The sequence below is a fragment of the Rhinolophus sinicus genome, linkage group LG15 (assembly GCF_036562045.2).
Source record: "Rhinolophus sinicus isolate RSC01 linkage group LG15, ASM3656204v1, whole genome shotgun sequence".
Lineage (NCBI taxonomy): Eukaryota > Metazoa > Chordata > Mammalia > Chiroptera > Rhinolophidae > Rhinolophus > Rhinolophus sinicus.
The window spans coordinates 17598140-17621661 of NC_133764.1; the positions used below are offsets into that span (position 1 = coordinate 17598140).

General features: G+C 54.1%; 2 protein-coding genes across 9 annotated transcripts; both read left to right on the plus strand.

Annotated features, from left to right (window-relative positions):
* Window positions 1-2197: 2197 nt before the first annotated feature.
* Window positions 2198-6991, plus strand: DHRS13 (dehydrogenase/reductase 13). The gene is made up of 5 exons (XM_019739516.2): window positions 2198-2504; window positions 2589-2707; window positions 3721-3844; window positions 4028-4339; window positions 5927-6991. Exons 1-5 carry the CDS (start codon window positions 2378-2380, stop codon window positions 6367-6369), a joined length of 1125 nt encoding a protein of 374 aa, XP_019595075.2. The 5' UTR covers window positions 2198-2377; the 3' UTR covers window positions 6370-6991.
* A 53-nt stretch (window positions 6992-7044) lies between these two features.
* Window positions 7045-23022, plus strand: FLOT2 (flotillin 2). 8 transcript variants are annotated; one of them, XM_074320829.1, is made up of 13 exons: window positions 7070-7258; window positions 8577-8653; window positions 11564-11652; window positions 12896-12977; window positions 18097-18187; window positions 19191-19314; window positions 19714-19832; window positions 19955-20068; window positions 20169-20288; window positions 20377-20591; window positions 20993-21176; window positions 21485-21634; window positions 21730-23022. In XM_074320829.1, the coding sequence occupies exons 5-13, from the start codon at window positions 18113-18115 to the stop codon at window positions 21766-21768; spliced, it is 1140 nt and encodes a 379-aa protein (XP_074176930.1). In that variant the 5' UTR covers window positions 7070-7258; window positions 8577-8653; window positions 11564-11652; window positions 12896-12977; window positions 18097-18112; the 3' UTR covers window positions 21769-23022. The 8 variants fall into 8 exon arrangements, with proteins under 8 accessions (XP_019595070.1, XP_074176930.1, XP_019595068.1 ...); XM_019739511.2 differs by lacking the exon at window positions 11564-11652 and having other exon boundaries at window positions 7045-7258; XM_074320830.1 differs by lacking the exons at window positions 11564-11652; window positions 18097-18187 and adding an exon at window positions 15940-16030 and having other exon boundaries at window positions 7120-7258.
* Window positions 23023-23522: the final 500 nt, after the last annotated feature.

Genomic DNA, 23522 nt, shown 5'->3' on the forward strand with positions numbered 1-23522 from the left:
TTATGTTTTCTGCCTGTCTGTCCTACCTGTCATCACTCTTGGAGGAGACCCTCCCCAAGATCCTGGTCCCACAGACTCATTGAACAAGTCTTGTTCCCCAAGGGAAGTTAGGAGAGGGGAGGTGTTGGAGAAAAGTGAGCCTCAGGTGTATGGGAGGGTAAACGTGTATCCACTAACGGGGCTGTTGTGTGGCTTTGTGGGTGACCAGAGGGAGTTCAGAGGGCTTGATCATTTGACAGTTTCTGCAAGAGTCCAAGAGTGCATAAGTCCCTGCTCCCGTTGGCTCTAAAACCAAGACCTTAAAATGAGCTGGCCTGAGACCTCTACATTCTGATCAGAAGCTTTAACCTAAGGATGTGGGGCTGCCTTTTCGTTCCAATTGTTTGTTATCATATTCATTATTCTAGGAGAAGTCATACCACCTGGTTTTGTACCTTCCCTGTCAGCCTTAGCTGGGCGTGGAGCAATTCATTTATTCAAGTATCACTTGACCCTCTGGCTGGCCTTTGTTAGGACTCGGGTTTTGGGCTAAGTCACTTGCTGTGTCAACAGGACAGATAGGGCTCCTTTCTCTTAAAATTTAGACTCTAGTGTGGAGCAATTTATTGATTCATCTCTGGGGAACATCATGAAGAAAAAGAAATCCAGCCTCTAGATGCAGCAGTGCCACAAGTTACATGACCTGAAATCACCAGTTCTCTACAACTGCAGTTCCTCAGAAGAGGAGCCTAGTGCATTACCTTAATTCTAAGGCCCTAAGAACCCTCTTACTAAACCAAACTCCATCCTTTGCTCCTCTCAGACCTTACGTTGAAAAACATTCTCCGGGAAGTTTGATTCCTTAGAGAGCACGTAAGTGTTCATTGCAGGTGGTACCTGTTGGCCTGTCAGGATTTTGCCTTGAGGATAGAGGGTGCGTCCATTTGTTTAATATTCCATCCCCAGCCTCATCCCACAGCATCTACAATTGAACCCTGAGTCCACAGTGTAGCTAAATAGAAAACTTCCCCAGGAATCCAGGGTCAGTCCCAGGATTTTACCTACCCACCTAGTTTTGCACCTGCCCTGATGGGCCTCTTGAACTCCCTAAGGGCAGAAGTATATGTGGTTCAGCTCCATATTTCCAAGACTAACCGCACTGCTGGGCAAACTTTGAAGTGCCAAACAATGGATACTAAATTGTACTGGATTGCTCAAGCAAGGTCCTAGCAAGTCACCTGGCCAGGAATACGCTTACCCATGCATGGCTCCTTAGCTGTCCATACCCACCTTGCCATCAGAGTCCTTCCATTGACTGATGAAGCTTCTTTACCCGTTTCTACCACCTGTGAGAACCATTCCAGAGACGGATTTTCCCTTGGAGGGCAGATAAATGTTACACTCTCCCTGCTTCCCTTCAGAAATGGAGGGAGTGGGGGGCAGAGAGATACATGAGTGAATCCTGACAGCCCTTAACTGGTGGTGCCACCCTGAACACACTGCATCACTTCTCTGGCCTCGATGGGAAGAATCCTAGAAGCTGAGGGTGGGATGTGAGGATAGGAATGTAAGGACTTGTTTATGGAAGGCAAAACATCCATGACTGAACTCTCTCAGACAAGAGCATTCATATACACACACCTCTGCAGAAGGGAAGGACTCGGCTACATACTCATACTAACAACCCAGAGCAGTCACATACCCTGTTAGCCCGTCCTGTAAGCCCCCAGCTGTAGGGCGACACGCAAAACACAGGTACATACGATATTCATTCAAGCACACACACTGGCAGAAACGACAAGATGTATGCACACACCTGGAGGGGCTCTCGGTGACAATGGACAAAAACATGTAAAAGGTGCTCACACAGGATCCAGAAGCAGGAACACAACCTGAAGGGTGATCCTAGGGCCCATGGGCGCATTACACACGAAAACTCATTCACACACGCACGGTATGTGGCTGCATGTACAAACCTAAAGGGCACTCCCAGGGTGCCCGTGCACACATACACGCATCTAGAACGAGTTAACGGAGGCACACACCTAGAGGGCGCTCCCAGGACCCAAATGCACACACGCCCCTAGATGTTCGCACAAGCATACAAGGATTCAGACGCACGTCTAGGGGGCGCTCGGGCCCACGCGCAGACGCACGCACACACACCCCTGCCCTGCCTCCCGCCAGCCTCCGCCTCCGCCTCCGCCTCCGCCTCCGCCTCCGCCTCCGCCTCCGCCTCCGCCTCCGCCTCCGCCTCCGCCTCCGCGAGGCGCTCGGGAGATCCAGGCTGGACCCGCGCCCTTCCAGGCGGGTGCCGGGCGGATCGGCAGCCGCCGGGGGGCGACCCTGGGCGGCCTGGGACCTACCGGGTAGGCGGGAACCTGGAGGTGTGGCCGTCATGGAGGCACTGCTGCTGGGCGCCGGGTTGCTTCTGGGCGCCTACGTGCTTGTCTACTACAACCTGGTGAAGGCCCCGCCGTGCGGCGGTATCGTCAGCCTGCGGGGCCGCACGGCAGTGGTCACGGGTGAGTGTGAGCCGGTGGGTTGTGGGGAGGCCGGGGCGGCGGGGGCCCACCTGGCTCAGCTGGGCTCCCTCCCGCTCTCCGCAGGCGCCAACAGCGGCATCGGGAAGATGACGGCGCTGGAGCTGGCGCGCCGGGGAGCGCGCGTGGTGCTGGCCTGCCGGAGCCGGGAGCGCGGTGAGGCGGCCGCTTTCGATCTCCGCCAGGTGAGGGAGGGCGGGGACGGGTGGAACGGTGAACAGAGGACAAACACACCCGGACACAGGGGTGAGGAAAGCAGCTCTAGGGGATCCAGCCCCTGAGAGGAGAGTGACCCTTGGATTCCTTAAGTGCGGAAGAGGGGGTGCACTGGTGTTCTAGTCACACAGAGAAGGGGCACCAGATCCAAGCTGGGGAATGGGCTTCCTGAAGGAAGTAATTGCTGTTCTAAGACGTTTAGGGATTGGTAGAAGTTACTTTCATGAAAGACAGTAGGGGAGGGAACAGCATATGCAAAGGCCCGGAGGCACGAAAGCTGGCTTAAGAAACTGAAAAAATAAAAAACAAAAGGTTTAATTAGGCTGGCTGGAGCACAGAATACGGGGAAAAAGAAGTGAAATAAAGGAGCTAGAGGGCCTGAGCCAGGGCCAGGTTCTGGAGGCCCTTATACACCTTATTGAGGAGCTCTGATTTTATAGGATGGGCCGTGGAGAGCCAGTGAAGGGTCCTCAGCGGGCTCTAGATGTCAGAATAGCCTTTTGGAACTATGAAACCTGTGTGGTGCCTGGACCGGAGGAGGCAAGAGTGGATGAAAAGAGACCAGTGAGAAGTCTGTTGTAGATTTTAGGGTAAGGCGAAGAGGAGGATGAGGATATTAATAAAAGCAAGTACCTAGACAGTGCTGACTGTGTACTAGTCACTTTTCTAAGTATTTTGTGTATATTAACTCGTTTAGTCCTCACAGCAACTGTTGTATACGATAGGTGCTGTTATATGAGATAGATACTGTCATTATTCTTTCCATTTCACAGAACTGAGGCCTAGAGAGATTAAGTACCTTGCCAAGGTCACACTGGTAAAAGGCAAAGTCAAGATATACATGGAGCTCACACACTTATCTACGTCATTCTAATGCATAGGGGCAGATCTTAGTAATATTAGGAAGTGGACTCTCAGTGCCTAGGAAGAGGGAAGAGGAGAGAGGTGCCTGGTGACAAGCCCAGCCCTTGCCGCTCCACAGGAGAGTGGGAACAATGAGGTCATCTTCATGGCCTTGGACTTGGCCAGTCTGGCCTCCGTGAGGGCCTTTGCCACTGCTTTCCTGAGCTCTGAGCCACGGCTGGACATCCTCATCCACAATGCCGGTGAGGGGCAGCAGGCCCTGCAGGGGTGGGGGCGGCGGGTGGCTGGGGGCAGTCGTCCCCTCCAGCCAGGCCTTGATAGGGGCCAGTGGGAAGGATGCCCCCTACTGCCATCTCACGGATGGTGACTCAGAGGCCCATGGGGATCCCTCCAGAGTAATTGCTCACACCCAGCCCCTGTCCCAGGGATCAGTTCCTGTGGCCGGACCCGTGAGCCCTTTAACCTGCTGCTGCGAGTGAACCACATCAGCCCCTTCCTGCTGACACATCTGCTACTTCCCCGGCTGAAGACATGTGCTCCTAGCCGCGTGGTGGTGGTATCCTCAGCTGCCCACCGGCGAGGGCACCTTGACTTCACACGCTTGGACTGCCCAGTGGTGGGCTGGCAGCAGGAGTTGCGGGCATATGCCGACAGTAAGCTGGCCAACGTATTATTTGCCCGGGAGCTCGCCACTCATCTTGAGGGCACTGGCGTCACCTGCTATGCAGCCCACCCAGGTGAGGCCGGTCTCTTCAGCTGCTCTGCTTTGCTTTGATTTTCCCTCCCCCATATTCGTCTATCCTGTGCTCCCCCAGTGTCTCACTGAGCCACAGAACCTCAGAGCAGGAAGGAAGCATGGTCCAAGGAGAAACCTGTTCCTTGCTGATCTTGGAACCAGGCTCACCTCGTCTGGGCTGTTCCTCTCACACCACAAGCTTGGATGCTGACAACTGGGTAGGGTATAGCCATGAATAAGGCCCAGGTTTTCACCGCAAGGAGCTATCCATATGAGTGAATTGACTATAATATGATGATGATAACTAATGATTATTCATTCAAGAAGCATTCTTGATATTCATTCAAGAAACATGAGTACCTACCATGGACCAGGCATTAATCTCAATGCTAGGACTATAGCAGTGAACAAAACAAAGACCCTGTCCTTGTAGAGTTTACATGCTCATTTAGGGGAGGAGGAGACTGCAATAAATAAATACAGAGGGTGCCAAAAAAATGTATACACGTTTTAAGAAAGAAAACAACTGTATTAAAATTGTAACACTCAATATATACTGATAACAAAAGATGAATACAAGTCACGTTTGACTTTTGCAATGACAAGAGGTGCTCAAAGTGGTTACCATCAGCATAATTTTAATACAATTTTTTCCTTTCTTAAAATGTATATACCTTTTTTTGGCACCCTCTGTATATATAATGGCAGGTGGTGATAAAGTGTTATGGGGAAGATAAAACAAGGTAAGGGGAATATGAAATGACAGGGGCTGTTTTATCTATGGCAGTCAAGGAAGACACATCTGAAAAGGTCACATTTGAATAGAGGCCTGAAGGAGATGAGAAAATGAGCCGTGTGGCTTTCTGGGGAGAAGAGTGTAAGGAACAGCAAATAACAAGTGCCTGGTGTGTTTGAGAAAGACCAGGGACCCTGGTGTGGCTGGAACAGAGAGGCGGGGAGAGTGGCAAGAGATGAGGGGTAAAGATGAAATGGGTCATCTAGGGTCTGGAGGTCCACTGTAAGCATTTTGGCTTTTAATCTGATGAGTTAAGTGATGAATAAAACCCATCCCTGCCTGTAGGGAACAAGTTACAGGATAACAAGATCTGCCCTACGCATATTACCATACTGCATTTTAGATAGTCATTGCCTATGGTTCATTAGTAATTACAATAGTGACACTAATAATCACAACTAATCTTTACCAAGCTTTTATTATACTCCATATCTCTAATGTCCAAGAGTGGCTGGTCTACCATACGAGTTAATAAATGTTTGCTGGTTAAACATCGGAACAGGACTTGAGCTAGAAGAAAATATGGAGAGACAGAATTGTTCCATCCAGGGAACACAACATGAGCAAAATCTGGGAGATGGGGATGTACAAGGAGTTTGGATGGAGAAGAGGCGGCTTGCTTTTGGAAATGAGCGAGGTCACCTTGTGGGGTCCCTGAATGCCTGGTAACACTACCCTGGTTTCCCTGGAACAGGACTCTGTTCCTCACTCCCTTCTAGCCCTGTTTTCGCAGCTCTTACCCTGGGCCCTCACCCACTGTCTTCCCCACTCCTTCCTTTCTCCTGTCCACAGGGCCTGTGAACTCAGAGCTGTTCCTGCGCCACGTTCCCGGATGGCTGCGCCCACTTTTGCGCCCACTGGCTTGGCTGGTGCTGCGAACACCAGGAGGGGGTGCCCAGACCCCCCTGTACTGTGCTCTACAGGAGGGCATTGAGCCCCTCAGTGGGAGATACTTTGCCAACTGCCATGTGGAGGAGGTGCCTCCAGCCTCCAGAGACGACCGGGTAGCTCACCGGCTATGGGTGGCCAGCAAAAGGCTGGCAGGGCTGGGACCAATGGAGGATGCCGAATCTGATGAAGACCCCCAGCCTAAGGACCCAGGCGCCCCATCCTGTGTGAGCAGCCCTCATCCTGAGGAGCCTACAGTTTCGGAACCCTGCCCCAGCCCACAGAGCTCACCAGACTTGTCTAAGGTCACACACAGAATTCCAGTTAAAGTTGAACCTGAGCCCTAAACCTCGTAACCCCCTGGCTGGGATGCTTTCTATGGCACTTGGTGGCCCTTGAAAAACCTTAGCTGTGTGGCAAGCCATGGCCTAGCTATTGAGGGGTTTGCCTCCATGGTTATTTTCTGGGGCTTTATGGAATGTCCTGGATAGCCCTTTTTCTGGTGGAAGGAAATAATGATTATTTCTTCCTGAGAATGACAGCCCAGCTTGGGAAATGGGCGTGGCGGGGGAGAGCAATCGCCCTACATTGCTTCTCAGGAATTTGAATTTGCTATTTCGAGGCCCCACCCTCGGTGATGCTGATGAGCTATGGATGGGGGCCTGGGAATTTGTAATTTTATGCACTGCCAATATTAAGAATTACTGAACTGCGCCCGCCCTTTGCAAACACGTAGCTAGGTAGTTCAATTATCCCGGTTTTACAGAGACGGGATTAGGCAGCAGAGGTAAAGGCTGCCCAGGCGGTTTGGCTCCAGAGCCGACTGCTGTAAGGTGGATGCTGGGAGATGAGGCAAGGAAGGACGTTTGTTATCGAGGCGACCCGTGGGAGCGGGGAACGCCTTCCCAGAGTGCTTTGGGGCTGAGCCCCTTGAACCTGACCCGCGTGTAATAAAACGTGTTGACTGCCGAGGCTCGCGCCAGTTGCTGCTTCTCGACGTGCCGGCCCCGCCCTCCGCCGCCACACTTCCGGCGGGGCGGCGAACGCGGAGGGGAGCAGGCGGGCAGCGGCTGAGGGTGGCGGAATAAACTGGGCGCGGCCTGCAGTGCGGGCGGGTGCGGGGTGAGGGCTGCAAGCTGCTGTCCAGGTCTGCGGTCCCCAAGGTCCCTCCCCCCCCCGTCGGCGCCATGGGCAATTGCCACACGGTGGGGCCCAACGAGGCGCTGGTGGTTTCAGGTGAGGGGGCCCAGTCCGGAGGGTGTTTAGGGCGGGGTGTCTGCCAGGAAAGGTAGGTGAGGAGGGGGCTCGGGCTGGGTGCAAGGCTGGGGAGCGAACAGGGAAGGGTAGGCCAGGGAAGAGCTCTGGGGGCGGAGGGCAGTGCCAGGGTTGGGAGACGAGATGGGGGCGCCGGGTGTCGGGCCTGAGGCTACCGCGCTCCGAGCCCCACCTGAGACCCTTCCAGGAGAAACCCCCATACTCATACTTTCGTGCTCCGCACCCTCGGGCACCACCAGGGGCTCCTCCCCAACTGCGTGTTTTCCCATGTTTATCCCTTCTTTTCTCCGCCTCCTCCCTTGGCAGTGTCTCCCCTCCGTGGCCTTGGGAGTCCCGAACTGAAGCCTTGAGGTTCCGGGGGGGAGGGGACCGCTGGTTCCGGAGCACAGCAGTTTGGCTGGATTCCAGCGCCCGGGACTTGGGGGGTGGGTCGCGCAGCTCTGGAGTCAGGTGCCTGTCTGGGAAGGGGCCCTGGGACCTGGATCCTTTCTCCCGACGCTGTCAGATCCGTTAATTCCTAGCAGGTTGGGGCTTGCTGGGCTTTCCTGGCATTGCGCTCCTGGGAGCGGGTGTGGCCTCTACAGGTTGCGAAACCGCGTTGTGGGTGGTGCAGCTCCCGTTGCAAAATGCTGCAGGCTCCATCCAGAACTGCTGTGAATTTAGGTGGGGCTTGGGGACTGCAGTATTGGGGAGGGGAGAGATATTTGCTTTTAGGCTGCTTTTCAGATTGTATACTTAGGTATCTTGGAAGGTGGCTGAAGCCTTTCAAAGCAGCAGTTTGTGCAGCAGCCCTAGTTAGCAGGTGCTGGCGACCGTCCATGTTTCCTGATAGTTTGGAGGCCTGTAGCTTCAGGAATACCTCATGTCTTACATCCTATTCTCAATGCCGATTTTCGGCCTGTGTGCAGAGTTGTTAGGGCTGGCTACAGAAGTGGGCGGGCTAAACCAGGAATTGTAGCTGCCCACCTTTGGGGAGGTCTGATAAGTCCATTGGGAACTTTTACCCCAGAACATGGCCTCTGGCTCAGTCTGGACCTCAAAATCAGTCTCTCCACTGGGATAGGAAATCCCCACCCTCCCTGAGCAGGGTCATATTCCTGTCCCAGAGATAAGATACTTCACTTTCCTTAAAGACCTGAGATCGCCTTGGGATCAGGAAGGAGATCCTCAAGAGCCCTGAGGCCAAGCTTTCACCTGTGTAAGACCTGGACTGGTCTCCCAGCCCCCACTCTAAAAAGGCTTTTTGAACCTGAATATGCACTTTGGTTTTTCTGTGCAGTTGCTGGAAGCCCAGACTCTGAGATGAGGAGACAAAACCTCCAATCCTGTCCCTTTGGAGAGCCTTAAGACTGAGGGGTAAGAGAAGCCCCTGACATGGGCTGCTCTGTACCTTCCAGTTGGCAAACCTGGTCCTCTGGCCAGAGGCCAATGCACTGGTACCTTGGAAGCTGTTATAGGGGTGGGAAGAGGAGGTCATGCTGAGAATTGAGGGTGCTGGAGTCAAGGACAGGTGGAAGAGAAGAAGGAGGGATGACATATAGCATAATAGTACCTTGGGATTTGAGATGATCCAACTGAGATGCAGCTCCCTCTTGCACAGGGACTCCCAGGAGACCAGCGTAACTACCCCCAGCGCTGCCCCCGCCTGGTTACTTGGGCCTGGATCTAAGTCCAGGGGCATCTCCCTAAGCCCAGTTTCAGAAGAAGGATGCTGACACATAGTCATCTTGTGCACCTGAAAAGTCTGGACATTCTTCTGCTTATCTAACTTCCCTCCTTAATTCTATAATATAAAACCTTTTTCTCTATTTCTATTTCGGAAATTTAATAGGAGAATGCAAGTACCATACACCTTCCAGCTCTATAATAGGTCAGAGGTTCTTAACCTAGGGTTTGTGGATAGAATTTAGAGGTCTCTGCATTTGGATGGGGCAAAAAAGTGCATTTTTTATTTTCTCTAACCTTAACTGAAATTTAGTATTTCCTATGGTCATGAATGTCAGCAACCGTCCATGATGGTATTAGCAGGTATTTTCCTACTCTACTGCAGTTGTTGTAGTACCTTAAAAATCATTTATGCTGCAACGTGGACAGACCAAGAGGATATGGTGCTAAGTGAAATAAGTCAGCCTGAGAAAGACAAATACCGTATGATCTCACTTATATGTGGAATCTAAAGAACAGAATAAACGAGCAAACAAAACAAATAGACTCAGAGATACAGAGGAAAAGCATAGTTGCTAGATGGGAGGTGGGTTGGGGGCTGGGGAAGAAGGTGAAAGGATTAGAAAGTACAAATTGGTAGTCACAAAAGAGTCATGGGGTATGAAATACAGTATGGGGTATAGAATCAACAATGTTGTGAAGATTATATAGGGTGTCAGAGGGGTACTGGAGTTATAAAGATACCACTTCATAGATTGTGTAGATGCCTGACCAATGCACTGTACAGCTAAGCTGAAGTAGAATAATATCGAATGTCAACTATAATTATATATATATTATATATTGCATATATACGTAATACATATTACACATATACATATATATACATATATAGTCTCGGGATGTAAAGTACATCATAGGGAATGTTATCAGTGGCATATTAACAGCTATATACGGTGTCAGAGGGTAGTAGACTTGGAGGTTACCCTTTGTGAGGGGTATAACCATTATGTTGTTTTGTAAACCTGAAACTATATATAAAAATTTTTTAAATTATTTATGCACATCACTACTTTGAAATTAAGCCTGTTACTACATCTACCATAGACGTTATTTCATGTATTACACTATCACATGTATTACTGTTACATATCACACATATTACTATACCACATATTTGGTTGTTTTAATATTTTGATAACTTTCAATATAACTTGTTTCTTATGTATTTTATTTTATGCATTTATGAACATTCCAGCATTGCTCGACTACTAAGGGGGTTTGTGGCTCAAAAAAAAGCTAAATCCCCCTGGTAGGGTATGGTCTTCTGGACTAGTAGGAAGAAGGCAGTGGAAGAGGGAGAGGCAGGAAGGGAAGGAAGTTTTCCAGAGGGTGCAGAGTGATGGCTGTATCTGGGGAGGGACTAAGAATGGGGCGGAGGTTATCTAGGGGGGTTTTGTGATTCTTCAGCTTGGTTGAGGACAGGACAAAGGAAATCAAGTTGGTTTAGAAAAAGTGAGATAAAATTAGGAGAAACTTCCAGGTCTCAAGACAGTGGAAGTTAGGATGGTCAAATGGGACACCTATCTGTCCCCTTTTTGGAGTGGTCCTGAGGCTCCATGTGACCAGGAAGTTGGGAGGAAGATGCCTTCCAGGGAAGGAGGCTGCTGGGGGCGGGGCAGTCTGGCAGTCCCAGCTTCCTGTTGTTGCTGCCCTTGGGAACCTGGCCATATTGCCCTTGGCCAAGGCCCAGCTTGAGCTGTGGCAGCCTGCTCCCAAGGTCAAAGAATGAGTTAAAGGTAAAGGGTGGACACCCCCCAACCCCTTTTCTAGGCCTCCCCCTATCCTACCCCAACTCTACCTCCTTCCCCATCACGTTGAGAAGTACCCTGGAGGCAGCCATACCCCAGCCCCCACCAGGCCAGAAGAAGTGGAACAAGCTGTGATTTTTGACCCTCTTCCAGTTTCACTGGATCCCCGAGATGGTTGAGGTTTCAGATTGACTGCATGTCCTTAGATGCTTCATATACCCAACTCCCCGGGGCAGAGAAGCCTGCAACAGCTTCCACTGAACAGCCCTGTGGAAAGGTACCCCCACCCCAGAGAAACAGAGACCTAAGACCACCTCTTCCCTCCCCTACTCTCACGTGGGATGCTCTTTGCTCCCTGGACCTCTGGCCCAGCTACTTGCACAGGATGGACATTAGTAGCCCCAGGAAACTGCATGGGCAACCCAGGGAGCAGTCTCAGATGCCAGTTCTGAAGCCTGGCAGGCCCTCTGCCCTGGTGGGGTCTTTTTTCCTTCGCTTCCACCCATTCAAATCTTGTCTCCAGTTGGCAGTTCTCTCCATTGTCTGTTTCTGATGCTGACTTCCCCACCCACCCAAACCTGCCCTCGAGAGCCGCACATGTGGCCATGTCAGGTTAAATTAATTAAATTAAAATTCACTTCCTCAGTCATGCCAGCCACATTTCATGTGCTCAGGGGCCGCCTGTGGCTGGTGGCTGCCATATTGCACAGTGCAGCTAGAGAATATTTTCACTTGCACAGAGATTTATCTAGAAGTTATCCCCCAACTTCAGTCACCATATCTTGCCTAGGTCACTGCAAGAGGCAGGCTTCTTCTACCCAATCTTCCTGACCCCAGGATCTTCCTCCTTGTGCAAAGTGGTGTTTCTAAAATGCAAAGGTAATTTTGTCCCTCCCCAGTTTAAATCCCAGTGTGCCTCCCACCCAGGGCGCGCTCTGTCACTCGGTCTCTCTCTCTCTCACACACATACACACACACACACCTCTTTGCTCTGATCCCTGAGACACTCTGTGAGCTCCGCCCTCTGCCCCCCACCCCACCCCCGCCTTGTCCCCTGCCATGGGTCCTCATAGACACTGTAACTCAGCTACAGGAAACTATCCCTGACACTTGACCTTGGGAAGCAGCACCCTAAGATTTTCCCGAAAACCCAAGTTTGTGAACGCAGAAATAATAACACCCACTGGCTTTTTCCCAAATCACATTTCCTCTGTTTGTTTTTTTAAACATACAAATCACATTTCCTGTGAATCATGATTCCGGTACATTTCTTTGCACTACAAGTGAACTGCCTATCTAGGTTTTATGAAACTTTTCTTGCACTTGATGAGTAATTTTGGCATTGGCAGGAGAGTTTACAACAAGAATTTCAGGAACTGACTTTCCTCATTTCTGTACAGAGAGCGTGCTGAACATGTCCACAGCACGAAGTTGGGTCTGGGCCAGATTGAACATTCTCTTGAGTTGATACGTATTTCCAGGAACCACTTCCTTTTGAGACTTTTTCCCCTTCTCTTGACTTCTCCTGTTGCTACCATGAGTTGGCCTTTGTTTTGAGGCCTTGCCTTCCACATCTGCTCCCTCAAGCGGAACAAAGTGACTCTGGGAATAGAGAACCAGCCTCTCTGAGATGTATCTGCCCGGCATGAGCAAAGCTCCCACCTGGGCTTGAGACCCCCTCCCTCCCAATGTCAGCACCCCTGCGTTCCCTCTCTGTCTGCTCCTTCCCTGATAATAGACGATTGCATAGGATTACAGTCATCTCAGGAAAAGGTCTGCCTCCTTGAAGATAGGACTTCTATCTTCATTTCCATATCCCTAGCACAGAAAATACTCGAGTTGTTTGTTGAATGGAAGGTTTTCCTGCTCACTCCTGCCCACTCTTCTGTTCTCTGCAAGTACTAAACATTCTGAGCTGCTCATTGGATAGCCTCCTTTTTATGCAAATTGCTTATCGCCCAAACTAGATTCCAAGGCCCTTAAGGGCATGTCTCCCATTTCTGTGTAACCTCAGCACCTGGCACCCAACAGTAGGAGCTGTCAGGTGCCCAAGTGGGTAAAGGCCCAGGGTTGGGAGGGGAGTAGACAACCCTAAGAGCTGATTGACTGCTTTGCTCTCCAGGGGGCTGTTGTGGTTCGGATTATAAACAGTACGTGTTTGGCGGCTGGGCCTGGGCCTGGTGGTGTATCTCCGACACTCAAAGGTAAGGGCCTCGGGGCTTGGGAACCTGGCGTCCTAGTGGGAAAGGGAGAAAAGGCTTTCTGTCTAGCCTTCTGCCCTTCAGCCCACAGGTCAGCTAGAGCATCTACCACATGCCACATTTCACTCTGGGGTTGGGGGGCTCCTAAGAAGCAGACAGAATGGGTTGCACAGGGATGCTGGAGGTCTGTCCACGGCACCTCCTTAGTGGGTGTGCTGCTTTTCCACTGGAGGCATCACTTCCGTCCCAGAGAATTCAGAGTCCTGTCCAGGCAGAATCCCAATGCCCTGATTCTAGTTCCAAGTTATTCATGAAGCCTTAATTGTACACCCTGTTTGGAGTGAGTTTGGGAGGGAACAAAGTCTGAAGAGACCCCTTACGTGCACCCCCATCTGTGCAGGCCCTGGGACAGTGCAGGCAGGGGTAAATGGCAGAGAATAATGGAGTCTGAAGTGGCTCTGTGACAGCAGTGGGTTAGAGACAAGGGGTGGGGATCTAAGGGATTGGTGCCAGGGCCACGCAAGATAGGTGTGGACCTCCCAAATGAATCTGGAAAGACTAGCGGAAGAGAGATTTCAGCTCCCCAGAGGGCCCACCGTCAGGCTCTACCTGCTGGCTCCCCCAGAGCCCCTGGTAGCGCCAGACTTGGCCTGGACCTCTGCTGCCCCCCTCACTGCCCACCTAGAAGGGGATAAGGTATGCCAGCCTCCTCTCCCCCATCTCCTTCCTGACCATGGGAGATGGGAGGAGGCGCCCAGATCCTTTCAGGTCAGGACCCAGGCAACAAGAGCAGCAGAACTGTGAAGATGGGGGCCTGTGGGGGGCAGCGAGTGTCATCCTGAAGGGGAAGTGATGGAGATTCCCGTGGAAATCCCCCTCCACCCCAGCCCCACCAGTCAGCAGAGAGAAGCCCCATGGCTGCACTGAGCTGCTCGTGCTTGGGGCTCCAGAGTGTAAGGGTGTCAGCTAGGGTCAGGGGCATGGAAAGCATGTCACACTTTTTAACTTCACTGATTTCCCAGTAACCCTCTCCACTCTCCCATCTCTCCCCTCACTTTGCTCTGCCTGAGAGGAAGGACCCTGGGCAACTCTTCTAGCCCAAGGCCAAAAGTGTTAGGGAGTAATCACTACTGAGGTGCCAGCCTCCTCTCAAAAGGCTCCTAGACATTCCTGAGTGGGCCAGGTGGCCTGTCAGAAGACATGGAGTGTCCTCTCCGGAAACACTGCCCCCCACCCTGTATGCCATGCAATCCTGGGATGACAGTTTCTTGTCCAAACACCTCGACATACAGCCAGGCCTGGAGAGTTTGCAAGAGACCTGCCCTGCACGCGCATCCACTGCTGGGCAACAGTTCTTTCCACTGCAGCTCTTTCTCCATGTTCTTGGTGGCCCCCACCCACTTACTGCTCCGAGGAGCAGAGCCCCAAGACAGGGCCAAGCTTCTCTGACAGCAGGTTTGGAAGTGAGGGGTGGAGAGCCTTGTACCTCATCCCAGAAAACTGATCTCACACACTCAGACTCACCATCCACCTTGGGGTCCCACTTGCTGTGCGGCCTGAGTCTGCAGCCCCTTCGCTTCCTGGACCCTGTTCTGGGGGAGCCCCTTTCCCGACCCCTAGCCTGCTTGGTAGACGTCTCCACGAGCTGAGGCCTTTATTTCGCGAGGCCAGCAGGAGCCTCTCACATCAGAGTAAAGGCTTCTAACCCAGCCTGGATCCGCAGCCTCCCTTTCCAGGGACTTTCCACAGCCGCCCTACATGTCACCCACCCTCAGTGTCAGCCTTTCTTCTCCAGGCTCAGTGAAGTCCCTCCTGCTGCACTTTAGTGGCATGAGGCCCTGATGTGGGCAGCTCTCCTCACCTGAGCGATTCCTCCACCTCTGGCAGCTGAGCTGCAGCCTGTCTTCCCTCCTTTCTTCCCTCCCTCTCCTATCTCCCTCTCCTCCTTCCCCAGAAGAGAGCTTGGTGGCTTTCTGTCTGAGGCAGGTCTAGAGTCCTCTCAGGCCTATGGTGCTAGTGGGAGGGGCTTGAATGAAGGCAGCCTTTGCACATCTGCATGGCCGGCACCCCAGGGCTGGCATGTGAGAATTGGGTCGGGGCTCCCCATCCCTCTAATGCACCTACTTCTGCTCCTGCAGGCTTAGTCTCTGTCCTCCCTCTGGTTCGAGGAAAGCTTCCATGCTGTCCACAGCGTGGCCTCTGCGTGGACCACTGCCCTACACACCCTCGCGCACACACTGCCCTAGAGAGGCCCAGCTCGGGTGGGCCAAGTAGCTTCAAGGCGCCTTGTTTTCTTTGCCATGACTCTCTTCTCTGCCTGTGCCCAACGTTGGAAATTCCCAAATGAATTACTGTTATCTCCCAGGTGTCCCTGTGAATACTCTGGCAGGGCATACTTTCTCCCCCAGCCTCCCCTGACAACCCCACACCAGAATCAGAAAATACAAAATTTTCTTTGGGCTCTTCTGGCCCTAAATTGCCTACTTAGTGATATGCAGCACAGACCTTAAGAGCGTGTACCCCAAGCAGGATTCGGCATTTGCTATGGCTCATTAATCCCCAGAGTGGCCTCCCTCTCCCAATTTCTAGAAACACAGGTTTGCTTGTGTTTGGAGGGAGCTGAGGCTAAGTCTCCCAGATTTGCCAGAAATCTCGTGGGAAAGAGGTGGTGAGCTCAGATCATAGGCCCAGGGCATCAGTAGGCTTTCCCCCAGCCCATCAGCTCCTCCGTGGAAGGATTTGGGGGCTAGAGAAGAGACCCAGAGGCCTCAGACCAGCAAGGGGGTGTCTCTGACCTCCTACAGCCTTAGGCTGAGCTGGCATTGGGGGGGCTGAAGTATGGAGAGCAATCCTGCCCGCAGGCATCAGGCATTGGTGCTTATCTGGTAACCACTGTGTATATTTGCTGTGTCCCCTCCTACCCATTCCTGTCCCTACCTCTCCCTACCCCCTGGCTGCTCCTCAGACTGTCTCTGGAGGTTATGACCATCCTGTGTCGCTGTGAGAATATTGAGACGTCGGAGGGGGTCCCGCTATTCGTAACAGGGGTTGCACAGGTAATAACCCACCTGCTTCCTCCTCTGTATCTAACCTTCTCTTTTCCTGCCCTATGGGGCCTGGCAAGCAGGAGCCGGATGGACTCCCCTCCTAAGAGTGTGTGCCTCCCTCCTCTCCGCTCCCACCTCTGCTGCTCTGGGTGCAAGGATGGATCCCTATAGATCCCCAGCTCCCCTGCCCTCACCCACTGGGACTGCTAGTGGGAAAAGAGCGAGGGATCCTGGAAGTTCTGCCAAAGTCTGCCAGTGGGTGTCCTGGGATGGCAAGTCTAAATTGGGAGTAAGTTGAGGCAGGAGACATAGGCCCTTCTGTGACAGCTGGACTGTCTGGGTGGGAGTTCAGTCCTAAGTATCCACTGCTGAAATCCTAGTCCTCCAGTTACCACGGAGCCCCTTGCTAACCCCTTCTCCAGTCTGACACCCCAGTGTCAAGCCCTGGCCCTCCTCCCTGCAAGGCCAGAAGATGGGTCCCATGGGGACTTCTGTCCACCCAGCCCCTTGCCCCCTTCAATCTCCTTGACAGGCCAGAGCAAAAAGAGGCTTGGTTATTCCCTGCCCCTAAGTCTTTGTTGAGAGGCCTTTGAGCTGATCTTTTATCACTAGACTTCAGTTTCCCCATCTGTGAAACAGAGAAAATCATGCCCTCTGTGCCATGTGGGGATGTTGGGAAGGCAAGTAGAATGATATGAGGGCACTTTGGGATTTGGGGAAAAGAAATGCTAGAGAAACCCAAGCTCTATTATGACTATGATCTCGCTTTGCAAAGTGAGTGACCTGGTGTCTCACTCTTCATTACCGTGCAGCCATAGCTGATGAAATCTACTCCTAAGCCAGAGCATTTAGTAACTCCAAGCGCTCTCTTTGTAATATGCAGGTTGCCACCTTCATTGCCTCATTCACCAGCTCTCTCTTGAGCACCATCTCAGTTTCAGGCACTGAACGTCATCAGAAAGCCCCTGCCCCCTCAGAGCCTGCATGGTGGTGTGTCCCTAGGCTGGAAGAGACCTAAGGGTCATCTTACCCATCCCCTTCCCTCTGTATGAAATTGCCCATCAGCCTTCTTAGGCAAAAGCTCTGCACCACTAAGCCCTCATTCAGCCATCCTGCCATCTCTGATCAGGAAGGGGACTGTCCCCCTCTCATCCGCCCCTTGTAGCCATCTTCACACAGAGGCCTGAGAAGCTCAGAGCACCTTGCATGGAATGGGCAGGGTCCTGGCCTCCATCTCCACCCTGTCTAAAGCAGCCACGTACCTTCTCTAAACCCACCACTCTACTTGAAATAACTGCAAATGCCCAGGTCCCTTTGAAACTGGGTGATGTGGACCCTTGAGGCCTCATATTGTCTGGGCAGAGTCAGTCTTTCTAGGGTTCCTTGGCCAGGAAGCTCTAGTGTGGCCCCAACCCTCATTCCCCCCTTGACCAGCTGGGCCTGACCCCAGAAAGTAGGCTTCATGTTACAACCTGTTGCCAGGCCGAGGTGCCACCTGGGTGGGCAGGGCTTCCCTGGCAAGGGGCAGGGGCAGGATCACCTTGTCTTGGCCCAGCAGTGGGCACCCCCAGCCGGCCAGGCTACCAGGCCGAGCTTTGTAGGCAGCTTCCCGGGCATCCCAGGGGGCTGAGCAGACCCGGGCACTGGTGAGGGCTCCCAGGGGAGGTCCAGTGACGCTCATGGACAACCTACACGGCACAGCCTGGGGCACCAGCACTTCCTTGCTGTCCCAAGATGTTCACACACAGCTGCACCCCACCACCAGCCCAGACCACCACACCCACTTCTCTACTTCCTTTCTCTGTCTTCAAGCCAGGTTGATTTGAGCAGAGGACAGGTGTACACGTTCGTAGTACACTCACACTCCTTCCCCTGGAGCCACCTGCACCCACCCTGCCCTGCCTCCCACCCAGCTCCTCGCAGACTCCCCGCTGTGACCTCTTGGGGAATCCTCCCCACCCTCCTGCAACAGGACCCCTGGCCCGTCCCTGCCGGAGCAGTGAGATACTGGACTCTCCCCACACCCCAGGCCCTGGGCCCCCAGACCCATGCCCCTGTTTTGCATTTCTTGGCAGGATTTCCCTAGAGATTATGACGTTGCAGCCCCGCTGCGAGGACGTAGAGACGGCCGAGGGGGTAGCTTTAACTGTGACGGGTGTCGCCCAGGTATAGTAACTCAGCAGCCCCGCGCATGACCGTTGAGCTGCCTCGTCTGGTGCTGGGGTTTGGGGGAGGAGGAAAGGACAGCCAGGGGCAGTCTCTTCAGCACCCCTGCCCCTATACCCCCCTTCTATGAGAGAGTCGTCACCTCTGGAACATGCTCACTCGGCCCCTTGGCCACCCAGCAGGACTAACAGACACCCTTTCTCTTCTCAGCGGGCCCGCGAGGGACAGACCAGTGCTGAGGCCTCCTGTCTCACTAAACACCCCCCCCCCATTCTTTGCAGGTGTCGGAATTGCCAAGCCCCAAAATCCAAGACTTCCCTGTTCCCTGAGTAGGGGGCTGGAGGGGTGGGGACCAGAGGGTGAGGCAATGTGAAGCAGAGCAGCTCTGGGCTCCGGAGTTGGAGGCTACATTATATTCCCAGCTTGGTGTCTGGGTGACGGGCTCCCTGCCCTAGTTCACCTCTCGACTTCACAGAACAGAGATTCAACCATGTTACTGGCCTCTGGTGAGGAGGTTGTGTACTTAGAACCTCGGGAAGGAAAGGCAGGAGGATGCCCACCTTCAGTGGCACCCCAGACCTGTCCCCTGCCCTCTCTAGGCTCTTTCCTAGTCTGTCTGTCTCTGTTCCTCTTGCTCATTGTTCTTTTTGCATTCTCTGCCCCTCAGTTTGCTGGTCTCCCATCTGTGGGGAACCTGCAGGGGAGAAATAAGTTAACTAACGGCAAGGGGGCTGGAAGTGTAGGGGGCACAAGCTCCACGTGCCCAGGAGAGAAGCCGTGTCCGGGCCTGGGGCCGCCAATGAGGGTGAAATTTCTGTGTGAGATTCCTTGTGTGCTCTCCCCACTCGAGGCCTCAGACAGGCTCTGCCCCCTCCCCGAGTCCCTAGGCCTCCAGGTCTGAAAACGGAGGGGAGGGGCATAGCCACCATCCCCCACACCTGGGTCTGGGGCCTCCATCTGCCTCCCTCCAGTCTGGTTCAGGCTCCTCTGTGACCACTGGCAGGTGAAGATCATGACAGAGAAAGAGCTCCTGGCAGTGGCGTGTGAGCAGTTCCTGGGCAAGAACGTGCAGGACATCAAGAACGTCGTCCTACAGACCCTGGAGGGGCACCTGCGCTCCATCCTCGGTGAGACCCTGCCCAGCCCAGGGACCCCTCTGCTGCCTTTGAGGAGCCTTGCAGAGTTCCCAAGCCAGGGCCAGGGAGGGGTGCAGGGTGGGACAGGGAGTGTCATTCAGGCCCCCCGAGGTTTCTAGACGAAAAGCTGAAATGTTTTCCCTTAACTTCAGGTGACTTGAGTGAGGGGGAGGGCCTTGGGGTGGGGCTGAGGGGCTGCCTGGAGCCCTTTTCTTCATCCAGCCGGGACTCTGCAGCTGGGGCTTGATGCTAAACGCTAAGAAGAAACCAGGAAGACCCAGATCAGACTGCATGATTCCTGCGTCCACTCAGATCTCTGCTTGCATGCCTCCTCTGTGTCTTAGCTGGCGGGGCCCCTGGGGAGCCAGCCCATGTTACCTCTGCCCCCAGGCACCCTGACCGTGGAGCAGATTTATCAGGACCGGGACCAGTTTGCCAAGCTGGTGCGGGAGGTGGCAGCCCCAGATGTTGGCCGCATGGGCATTGAGATCCTCAGCTTCACCATCAAGGTGTGGTGTGAAGGCAAGGCTGTTGCCCCCCTACATCCATCTGGGAATGGGGGGGGCTTGGCAGGAGGGACACCTTTGTGCCTGTGACTGTTCCCAGGCATGACTCCCCCTCCCCTCCCCAGGACGTGTATGACAAAGTGGACTATCTGAGCTCCCTGGGCAAGACGCAGACCGCTGTCGTTCAGAGAGACGCCGACATCGGGGTGGCCGAGGCCGAGCGGGACGCTGGCATTCGGGTAGGTGGGCCATCCTTCCCACCCTAGGGACAGGGAGCTCAGGGGTGCTGGGGCCATGGCCGCTCCGAGGGCCCTCAGCACCTGCCCCTCCTGCTCCCAGGAAGCCGAGTGCAAGAGGGAGATGCTAGATGTGAAGTTTGTAGCAGACACCAAGATCGCTGACTCCAAGCGAGCCTTTGAGCTGCAGAAGTCGGCCTTCAGTGAGGAAGTCAACATCAAGGTGAGAGGCCGCAGGGTCCCCGAGTTGGAGGTCAGAGCTTCAGACTTGGTGGCCAGCCTCTGACATGCTGACCACACTTCTGCCACAGACAGCTGAGGCCCAGCTGGCCTATGAGCTACAAGGGGCCCGCGAGCAGCAGAAGATCCGGCAGGAAGAGATTGAGATTGAGATCGTGCAGCGTAAGAAGCAGATTGCCGTGGAGACGCAGGAGATCCTGCGTACGGACAAGGAGCTCATTGCCACGGTGCGCCGCCCCGCCGAGGCCGAGGCCCACCGGATACAGCAGATAGCCGAGGGCGAAAAGTGAGTGCCGCAGGGTGCCCGGGGCGGGGCCCTGAGTCGGGCTCCTCTGCCACACGTGCACTCTCTCACCACAGCGTGGAAGCCAGTCCTGCTCCATCTCTGCTTACTCACTGGGGAGACCGTGGGAGTGTTGTTAGGAAGACTGAATTAGATGAAGGTGGTTTGAAGGGCTGGCATGGTGCTTGGCACAGAGAGCAGCCTGATTAACCCCCCCTTCCATTGCATCTGGAAGCCCATAGTCTCTCCCTGGCCAGAGCCAGAATGCCAGGGCACCCTCCTCATGGGTCCCCCACCCCTGACACCTGCCAAAGCAGAGGGCTTGAGGGTTTACTGGCCCCTGGGCAAGGCTTGAGGGGTCCCTGGCACTTCCCACTGATCCTGCCTGGCTTGGACTCCCCCAGGGTGAAGCAGGTCCTCTTGGCTCAGGCAGAGGCTGAGAAGATCCGCAAAATCGGCGAGGCGGAGGCATTAGTCATCGAGGCGATGGGCAAGGCCGAGGCTGAGCGGATGAAGCTCAAGGCTGAGGCCTACCAGAAGTACGGGGACTCGGCCAAGATGGCCCTGGTGCTGGAGGCCCTGCCCCAGGTGAGGCCCCCGCCCCAGGCGGGGACAGGCTGGGCACGTGCCACGACTTCCCTGGGCCTTGTCAGGAACGCAGTGACAAGCTGGCTCAAAGGGTGACCTTGTGGCGTTCTCAGCAGTGGGCAGGAGCCCAGTGACAGGCATCGCCTCACCCCTGGGCCACTGGCCCTCCCGACCATGGCTTGAAAATTAGGGCCAGCCAGGCTGCTGAGGGGTTTGGGTGAGATGGAAAAGGGAGGGAGAGATGCTGGACAAAGCAGGTGGACCAAGTCAGGGAGCCAACCCAGTTCTGCTCCCACCCACCCTCTTAGATCGCTGCCAAAATCGCTGCCCCGCTCACCAAAGTCGACGAGATTGTGGTCCTCAGTGGGGACAACAACAAGGTGACATCGGAAGTGAACCGGCTGCTGGCCGAGCTGCCCGCCTCTGTGCACGCCCTGACAGGCGTGGACCTCTCGAAGGTGTGTACCTCACTAGCTGGGGTGGGGTTGCCTGGGCAGCTTGCGGTTGGGGGCCCCAGGGCCCCCACAGGCTCATGGCTCTCCCCCCCTTGCAGATACCCCTGATCAAGAAGGCCACCGGTGCGCAGGTGTGAGGCTCCCGAAGGCCCACCCCCTCCAGCAGCCGCCCGCCCCTTCCTTCAGCACCGGTTTAATACCACAGGGACAACAGGAGCATACTGACTCTGGTGCCTTATTGTGTAGGGACCAGAAGTGCTGCGTGTTCAGGCCTTCTCGGGCTGTCTTCCCTTCTCTTTCGTCTCTGTCTCCTTCCTTTTCTTATGCTCTACCCCACACGCGTACTTTCACTGCCACATTCATCTGGTTTGTCTCTTCTACCCTGATCTCCCTGTACATATGTCTCTTCCTTTGTCTGTCTGTGTTTTTCTCCCCCTTTCCTTCCACCCACCCTCTACACTTATCATGTAGTTTTAGCTGAGATGTTTATTATAATGACTGTCTGTCTGAGGGGGGTGGCCCTGCTGCTCCTCAGAATCCTGGTGCCTTGAAGTTCTCTGTGTATCTGTCCTCCCTGTGGCCCTGGCCGGACTTCAGCATGGGTGCAGGGGGTCTGAGTAGGACGGCCCCCTCCCCTCGCTTAGCCTGGTCTTCCCAGCCCTAAACCCTACCCTGGGAAGCCCACAGCCCCTCTAGGCCTAGGTAGCTGTGGCTATAGGCCCAGGGCCATTGCCCTCACTTCACCCCTCCCCACCCCCAGGCCTGCTCTCATACCTTCCCTCTTTCCCCTACCCCAGGGCCACAGAAGCAAGGCCTCTTGTCTAGAGCAGCTCCCCCAGTTTACTACTGCCTTAGGAGGCCCCTGCTTGTGCTCAGGGAAGTCCCCTTCATGGAGGTGTCCCTGCTAGGTGGAGCGAGGCTTGGTTCCAACTCTGCTAAGCCCTTCTGGGATCGGGGTCTAGCCCTGTTAGGGACAGAAAGTCTGTAAACCCTCTTACTGCTAGGGCTGTGCTGTCCTGGGTATCGGGCTGGGCCCTTCAATAGGCAAGGCTGTGCCAACCCTGTACAGATCAAGTGCTGTAGACTGGCCAGACTCTGTACCCTGTGTGCCATCTTTCTTCCTGGCCAGAGGGATAGGATTCCAGCAATGGGGAAGCCGCCCAGTCGTCTGTCTCCTTGTTCTAGTGGAGGCAGCAGAGCCCAGGGCCCAAGCGTCCTGGTAGGGGTGCTGTGGGCGTCCTATGGTCCCAGGCCCCCACCCCTGGCCCTCACCCTGCCCCAGCCTGTGTAGCTGTTCCTGCATGTGGATGCTGCATGTTTGGTCTGGGGCTTGGATGCTGCACTGCCCCACTGCCTGTCCCTTCTGGTGAAATAAAGATTTGTTATGCCTATGCTCTGTATTGTATCTTCTGTGAGGGGGAGCCTGGGAACTGAGACTCATACACACCTTCAACCTGAAGGTTACACTTTGCCTGTCCTTCCCCATCATAGCCACTGGGGGGCATCAGCACACTGGCCTTGACCCAAATAGCAGCCTGGGGCAGCGCTGCTATTGGCCCAGCTGCTGAGGCCAAACCTGAGCCCTGGGAGACCTGGCTTCATTGTAAGCAGAAGATGGAGGGGGCTGCCAGGTTCCCTGCACCTCTCTTTTCGTCCTGAGCCCCACTCAGTAATGGAACCCACTTCTTAGGCTGAAGAGTATGAACTCAGGAGTCAGACTGCTTGGGTTTAAATTTCAGCTCTGTTTATTATTTGTGTAATCTTGGCCAAGTAACTTCATCTTTCTGGGCTTCAGTAGTCTTACTCATTTTACAAATGTATTTAATGCTTGCTCCGTGCCAGGCATTGTCCTGCAGTAGATGCTGGGGAGACTGCCGTGAACAGAACAAAT

Excerpts from the sequence above, each read along its gene's own strand:
- DHRS13 (XM_019739516.2), top strand. The coding sequence starts at position 2,378 with ATGGAGGCACTGCTGCTGGGCGCCGGGTTGCTTCTGGGCGCCTACGTG. Across the intron at positions 3,845-4,027 it reads CATCCTCATCCACAATGCCG|GGATCAGTTCCTGTGGCCGG; the intron begins GTGAGGGGCAGC and ends CCCCTGTCCCAG. Across the intron at positions 4,340-5,926 it reads CTGCTATGCAGCCCACCCAG|GGCCTGTGAACTCAGAGCTG; the intron begins GTGAGGCCGGTC and ends TCCTGTCCACAG.
- FLOT2 (XM_019739509.2), top strand. The coding sequence starts at position 7,210 with ATGGGCAATTGCCACACGGTGGGGCCCAACGAGGCGCTGGTGGTTTCA. Across the intron at positions 7,259-12,895 it reads CGAGGCGCTGGTGGTTTCAG|GGGGCTGTTGTGGTTCGGAT; the intron begins GTGAGGGGGCCC and ends TTTGCTCTCCAG. Across the intron at positions 19,315-19,713 it reads GCACCTGCGCTCCATCCTCG|GCACCCTGACCGTGGAGCAG; the intron begins GTGAGACCCTGC and ends CTCTGCCCCCAG.